The sequence below is a fragment of the Penaeus vannamei genome, chromosome 10 (genome assembly GCF_042767895.1).
Source record: "Penaeus vannamei isolate JL-2024 chromosome 10, ASM4276789v1, whole genome shotgun sequence".
Taxonomy (NCBI): Eukaryota; Metazoa; Arthropoda; class Malacostraca; order Decapoda; family Penaeidae; genus Penaeus; species Penaeus vannamei.
The window spans coordinates 38,527,234-38,534,733 of record NC_091558.1 but is presented as its reverse complement, the minus strand read 5'-3'; the positions used below and the strand labels follow the sequence as shown (position 1 = coordinate 38,534,733).

Here is a 7,500-nt window from a genome sequence, read left to right as displayed (position 1 = left end):
TGGGGGGGAAAACTGAGCCCCAAAGGGAGTCCAAAGATCACCAGGAGAAGAATAACTATGTTTCCTATAAGAACCTAAATGGCCACGTGCCAGCGAATGAGGACAGTGATTTGTCACCAGATGATTTTGCACCCAGAAGTGAAGGGTTTGTTGATGGGGAAAAGGAGAAGACCAGCAAGGAGATAAACACTGATAAATGCGGGTCTCCTGAAGAAGTTCCTTCCAATGCAGGTAATGAGACCCAAGACAACTGCAAGGAAACCACTGTCAAGGTTGATGTGCTCACTTCCTGCATTGTGACATTGAATGCTACTAGTTGTTTGGGAGATGAATGCCAGCTGGAAGGTAAGGAGAGGCCAGTGAATGATGAACTAGAAATTGAAGGTAATAAGGAGGAAATTGATGGAAAGCATGTGGATGTTATCCCCTCCAAGGAAAGTGAAGTTGTCCAGCATCTTGAAAGTGCCAAACCTGACACCGCGGAAACCCCTGGTAGCTCTCCTAATAGTACTTCGGAATCTAGCATTATTCATATGCCAGAAGATGCATCAACAGGTGAAAAGGAAGCTGATCAGGCATGTCAACAGGATGATAACTATTCTACTGACAGAGACATGCAGGAGGACATTGTACACGTCACAAAGGTGTGTCTTAGGGAAGCATTACCTAGAGACCAAGATGTGCCAAGACTCTCTCAAGAGGAAGTGAACAAGAGTAACATGTCACCCAGTACAAACATTGAGAGCCAAATCATAGCCTCTGCATTGTGTGTCGATGAAGCTGTAGATAGTAATGATGCAGGCAAAGTACAAAAATCTGAGTCATCACTTTCTAATACACAGAATGAAGAAATTTCAAATGAGGTGAAGGAAGAAGCAAAAGAAGAATTGACTTTAACTCTATCTGCCAGTGCTCTTGAAAAGATAAAGAATGTACCTGTAATGGAAAGCAAACCAGAATTAGAGGCAGAGGCAATTAACCAAAATGATAGTATTGTTGATGTTTCTAGTAGTAATGTAGATGCAAGTTCTGTTGAAACCACAAAAATTGATAATTGTGAAGAGATGGTAGTGGAGAAAAGAGAACTAGATTGTTTGGTAGAAGAAAAGAAGTTGGAGCAAGATGATGGAATCCAACAAGATATTAGTTTGGTAAAGGTTGAATCTGTTGTTACGCAAGACTCATCTACTAAGCCATCTGTCATCAAAGAAAACTGTGTTGATGAGACTGTATTAGTCAATGGAATTGAGATGTCTGACAATACCACTAGTGTTCAGAAAAATGCTGATGTAAAAGCTGAGGTTATTCCAAATGTGACAGCTGAAGTTATTCCTGATGTGACAGCTAAATTTATTCCTGATGTAACAGCTGAAACTATTCCTGCAGTTGATGCTGTGCCAGATTGTAATGACAAACAAATTTTGAACTGGGCTGCTGAAGTGCAAGAAGAAATTGCAAGAGAAAAGGCTGAGCTTCACACCACTGAGCCTGAGCCAAAGCACCCAGTGTGCAAAGTCAAGGTGTCTGAAGCACCTTCTGACAGCACTGAACAGAAATCAAACAAAAAGAATAGTACAGTTCCCTCATCCAAAGACAGCTTAAAACAAGGTAGCACAAAGAAGCCTGCAAAGGAGGCCTCAGAAAGGGGCAGGAGGAGGAGAGGGGCCAAGCAGGCCCCCCCTCGAAATGAAGTTCCACCCGAGCTGAAGACCAACAACAATGTAAGCCACACAAAGGAAAATTCCCAGACCGTAGGAGTGGAACCAGCAACTACTGATCTGGAAAACTACCCCATCTCGGAGCCTGACAGCCACAATTGTGACTCGCAAAGCTTGGTGTGTATCGTATCAATTTATATGTAAAGATGTCTAGATTGCTTGAAATTTCTGATGCTATAGGTAACTGTAGTAGAAGAGAGATCTTATGAACACTCATATGGGTATTATCCTATTTTTTGCTGAGGCTATTTCTGTTTTTTTGTTGGTTTTGTAGTGCCATGACAATTTTTTTTATTATTGTTGTTGCTGTACCAGTGTTTCTTATTTTGTCAGTTAAATGGAAGGTGATATGGAGATATTCAGAATGGATAGAACAACAAAAATTGTTTCAAGTATAAATACACTTCATCAGGATATCATATGGATTAGTAAACTTTTAAGGCAGGCTAATTTACTCTATTGTATTATGGTAAACAAGTTGGTTTATTATTATTGTTTCAACTGTGATGGCTTCTCAAACACTCAGTTACCAACATTACAGGACCTACCTGTTCTTACCTTACTATGTTACCCTATTCCTTGATTTTTTTGTAAAAAAAAAAAATGATAATAAGATTAATTTTTATTTATTTCTGTTACTGATATTATTAGTATTATTGGCATTGTTATCATTATTGCATATAATCATAGCAATTGCATTTCCAAGAATTCAAGGAATGGGTTGTATAGATAAGATTAGGCAAGCTTAGTTATTGATGTTGTGTAAACAAGTTGAATAATAACAATAGATAGACTCAACATATGCTCCTATTCTTACATCAGTGGGTTCCAGTTCGTTAAAAGAAGTTCACTTTGTAAAAGTTACATATTTGATGGGGAAAGTGCATTTCTTCACAGTTAGTTAATGAAAAATTATGTTGATAACTTTTTATTCCTTTACAGAAATCAATTGACAGCGGCCAGGGAAGTATTGAAGTAGAACCCGAGACGGTATTTAATCCCTCTGCATGCCCAGTGTTCAGCCAAGAGCAGTTTTTGTTCTATGAATTTGAAATTCCACAGGTGAGTGCTATATCCTGTTTAATCACGGAGGGTTTGCGAAGTCCTGACAGTGGGTGAAAATCCTTATCATCTCTTAACTGTCTTTAGGCCAAGGTGGGCTTATTTCAGGATGCAGAGTTTTTGCTGAGTGCTGTGCCAGGTGCTACTGCACTTGCTTGTCTTCTATTTATCTACTCTTGTATCTGTTTAATAGGAGTTTTTTTTTCGTTTCTTTTCTTTTGTGGGTGCTTCAGTGCCAATATAAGATTTTTTATCCAATTATGTTTCACTGTGTAATGTTATCAGTTTTAGATTTTATTGAAGATTGTATCTATTCTATCTATGTGTTTAGTATGGTTAGTATAGATATAAGTATAGAGGAATATAGGATTTTTGTTACTTTTTTAAATTTTTATTTGAATAATTGAATAATATATTTACTCTTTGTATAAATCATGAAGAAAAAAGACAGTGTGTGCAGCAGTAGAAACGGCAGAGCCAGCAAAAGCATTTAAAAGACATAGTCAAAGAAAGAATGAAATTATTCAAATCTGCTGTGTATCCCTGTTGTTTACACCAATTCAGAAACCTCAGGCAAAATGCATGTGAACCGGGCAACCATGAAGTAGTCAGTGAAGCTGAGAGAAATACAGAATATAAGTATTTCATCTACACATATGCTGGCAAGGACAACCAGTATGGTGGCATGCTAGTGGTACATGCAGTGACATTGTAGGCTGTTCTATGTTGTGGGCACATACCTTTATGCTCTGCATTATTATAACTGTCAGTTGAAAAGGCACAGCTTTCCAGAAACACAGTAAACCTTCATTCTTTTACACATTTATTAGGCAATAATTGTTCAAGTCAAAATTTTAGATAGTGGAGAAACAGCAAAATTTCACACATAATTTCTTGCTTGTGCAGATGAATGCCTGATTAATCTTTTGCAATTGGTTAAGTTTAGAGGTTTCACATACATGACACCCAACATTTGGCTTCTTTATGTGTCTTGTGTGGCACCCATTGGCAGCAGGCTAAATATTTGACTCTGTGGCATGTGTCACATGTCATGCTGTGAATGGCCAACTCACAGGGGGGACATATTTCATGCCACCAATCTGGTCACAATTTATAGCCCTTCTGTCTTGTTGACTCTTGTGTAATGGCTGAATACTTGTGTGGGAATGTCTGTATCGAAACCCAAACCAGGACTATATTGTTGCATATAGGGCATGGAATTGTGCAATATTCTGCAGTGTGACTCAGGACTAGATATTTTGAGGGAAATAACATGTTTTGTTTTCAGACACTGGTAGGAAGACTGATTGGCAGGAAAGGAGCCTTTGTAAACAAGATCAAGGCTACCACTGATGCAACCCTTATAGTGTATCCACACAAGAACAGAAGGCTAAAATTATGTTCCGTTGAGGGTAAGTTACAATTTTTTTTTTTTTTTTTTTGGGGGGGTGCAGTGGGATTGTTGTAATTTGTTGGGAGATGATGATAGTGCATTATGGTTTACTTATTTCATGTAATTATTTCAGTTTTTATTTTAGATTATTTCTTGACATATTTATTTATTATTTTTGAGAATGAATTTGCATTAATATGTGACATGCCAAATTATATTTTATTCTTCATCAGGTACCAGACAACAGGTTGACGCTGCCATAAGGATGATCAGAGACCACTTCCCCCTCGACAGATACCCTGACGTCACCCTAGAGCAGGTGTCAGGGAGAGCACCAGTACAGCCTGCAGTTCAGCCCACCGTTAACACGCAAGCCATGCAGGTAAGGTGTCAATGGTCTAGAGCTGCTTATTTGAACTGTTTTAGGGGTATGATTTTGTACTATGTCTGATATGTGGTCATAAGGCTTTATCATATTTTATGTGAATAAAATCATTTTTGGATGAAATGTTATTAATCATTTTTATGCTTTTTTAATTTTCAGATTGAACTGACAGCTGGTGTGGTGGTAGAGGTGCGTGTGAGTTCTGTCATGAGCGGCGGGGAACTGTGGGTGCAGCAGCCTCTCCACCCCTCTTTCTCTGCCCTTCAGCGCCTCCATTCTTGCATGAACCTCAACTATGGGGATGGCTCAAACACCCCACCCTTGCCCGTACCTATTCAAGGTTAGTCTGCTGAGAAGTGGCTTTGGGATTTGTGCTGTAAAAAAATAGAAAGTATGAAAAAAAGCAATGAAAGTTTGATACACAAAATGTTACTCTTCTTTGCAGAAGGAACTGTGTGTGTAGGCCATGTTGCCAGACAGTGGATGAGATGCCAGGTATTAAGTTGCACAGAAGAATCTGCTATGGCGGTATTACTAGATGTTGGTGGAGTCCTTAACCTTCCCACGTCAGACCTAAGACAGATTCGATATGACTACATGACGCTCCCTTTCCAAGCCTCTCAGTGCCTGCTGCATGGAATCCAGCCTGTTGGAGGCAAGTTTCTCAGCTCTCTTTCCTTATTATATTGGTGGTCTGATTATTTTAGGGTGCTTATTGTAAGAGCTAAATGGAAAAGAAGTTTGTAAAGAATACTCACTGGCTTATTTTTATTTTCACAGAGGATGGCTGGGATGACACATCCGCAGCTGTGCTTGAAGAACTGGTCAGCGGCACAATCCTTTTTACCACTGTGGTCTCATATACTGAAGATGGTGTACCTCTAGTCAACCTCTACAGAAGACAGCAGGATCAGGTAAGGCAGAGTCTTTGGGGGAGCTTGTAATAACTTTGCTTTCAGCATTTCCGAAGTTTGCTTTATGTTTGATTGTATTTATGATTAATTTTATTCATTTGCACTCCTGTTTAATCATAGTATACTTAATTGCATTGTGAATTCATCATTACTTTAGTTATGGCATATAAAATGGAATTATTTGAATTGTAAGCATTAGGGCAAAGAAATTTAAAACGAACAAACTAAGAAGACAAAAGGAGGAAAGGCAAAAATAAAATTTCTTCAAAAATTTATGACTCTATTGCAGTACATCAACCTGAATGAGAAGATGGTACACCTGGGCCATGCGAAGTGGATAGCCCCCCCCTCGGCAAGCTGAGCTTGGCCATAGTCACTATCCACCTAAGTTACCTGTGACCTTTCCTTTGTGTGCCACTTTGTAAGTGGTATGAAGGAATATGTTGACCTTCAGTATATGTGAAGAAGAGAAAGTATACTGTGATCAATGTTGTTTTTGTAAGTGTTCTATTTTTCAATTTATGGAATAATGGCATATGAAAGTTTTTTTAATATTTTTTTTTTTTTCTTTTTTTTTAGATAGTAAAAAAAGATTAGATTTTGGTTTATTTTTGCAACAGGAATCTTAATGCAGAAATTCATATCCATTTTTTCATTATACCTCTTTTATTTCCCTCTGCTTTGCTTTCTTTGAAACATTGCTCATTTCCTTTCATTTACTTTCATTTCATCAACTAGTGTATTGAGCAAATTACATAAATGGCATATATACATAACCAGAGAAATAGAAAAAAAAACAAAAAAAAACACCCACACCAGACAAAATACATTGTTAATGTGCATGCATTGCATTTTTTTTATATCATTCACAGAAATATCAAGACTTTGAAAGTGCCTAAGCAAGCCAGTTGTTACAGGTGAGCCTGGCTTGCTCCCTAATCAGCTGGTTTGACATAATTTTTTTGTGACCCCCCCCCCCCTCCTAGCTCCTTCCTTTGCCCATGCCCAAAGTTGCCTCTACAGTATAGACTATTCATTGCGTTCAGGTTTTCCTAGCGTCTTCACAGGTTCGTAAAGAGTTTACAGCGCATAGTTTTAAGAAGTCTTAATGGATGTGGAAATCCTATTAAATTTTGTGTTCAAGAGATATATTAAATACTGTTTATTATTATTGGGTTTTCCCCTTTTTCCAGAAAATCACCATTAAATTAAAAATACATGTGTTAATTAGCCCATGTGTGTTTATATCAGCATATTTATATACATACATACATATATATAGATTATATATATATATATATATATATATATATATATATATATATATATATATATATATATATATATATATATATATATATGTATATACACACAAGTATACATGCATTTTTGTATGAATTTGTGAATACACACATGTACATATATAATTTTTGCATTGTACAATGATAACAAAGTACAAGATGCAGTGAATATTATGGACTGTAGTCTTTGGTAATTTACATGATAGTTCTAAAGGGAAATAAAAAAATGAATAAAAGATCAGAAACCAATTAAAAAACAGTTTGCCATAACTTTTCATACAGTAATCATCTGGAATTTCACAATCTTGAGTAGTTCTTTCAACACTTTCTCATAAGTTGAAATCATGTGAAAAGTAAGGTTGTAAATGCTAGATTCATCAACAGTACACAAAAATTATTGTAATGAATTTAAGATTATGGTTACAGTTAGCTGTTAGTTCTTTTAGTATTATTTATTTTTATTTTCTAATTTGTTACATTACTCTAATATTTTTTATGACTTGAAAGACTGCTGAAATTTAAGCTAGTCATTGTAAGAGGTTTGCGTAATCTAAAATATGTAATTTTGCAAACTTATTTTAAAATCTGCTCTTGGAACAAATGTAAGGGGGGAGGTGGCATGCATATTGTTAAAGCATGAACAGTAGTTGGACAATGTCAAGGTTGTATGTGTGGTCGATGTACTTCAGTTGTGAAACTAAAGATAATTATTTAATAATTTAATTTC

General features: G+C 36.7%; 1 protein-coding gene across 3 annotated transcripts in view; it reads left to right on the top strand.

The window, feature by feature from the left end:
* The window catches only part of spoon (A-kinase anchor protein spoonbill), an 11,300-nt gene extending 4,658 nt beyond the window's left edge, over window positions 1-6,642 (top strand). For 2 of the 3 annotated variants that reach the window (XM_070126649.1, XM_027363642.2), the window contains exons 2-9: window positions 1-1,835; window positions 2,661-2,780; window positions 4,069-4,192; window positions 4,407-4,555; window positions 4,718-4,898; window positions 5,004-5,213; window positions 5,339-5,472; window positions 5,762-6,014. The exon at window positions 1-1,835 is cut by the window's left edge and continues 177 nt beyond it. In XM_070126649.1, the coding sequence (XP_069982750.1) occupies window positions 1-1,835; window positions 2,661-2,780; window positions 4,069-4,192; window positions 4,407-4,555; window positions 4,718-4,898; window positions 5,004-5,213; window positions 5,339-5,472; window positions 5,762-5,833 (2,825 nt within the window). In that variant the 3' untranslated portion in view covers window positions 5,834-6,014. Of the gene's footprint in view, window positions 1,836-2,660; window positions 2,781-4,068; window positions 4,193-4,406; window positions 4,556-4,717; window positions 4,899-5,003; window positions 5,214-5,338; window positions 5,473-5,761 lie in introns of all 3 variants that reach the window. The other variant, XM_070126650.1, reaches the window with a different exon arrangement.
* Window positions 6,643-7,500: the final 858 nt, after the last annotated feature.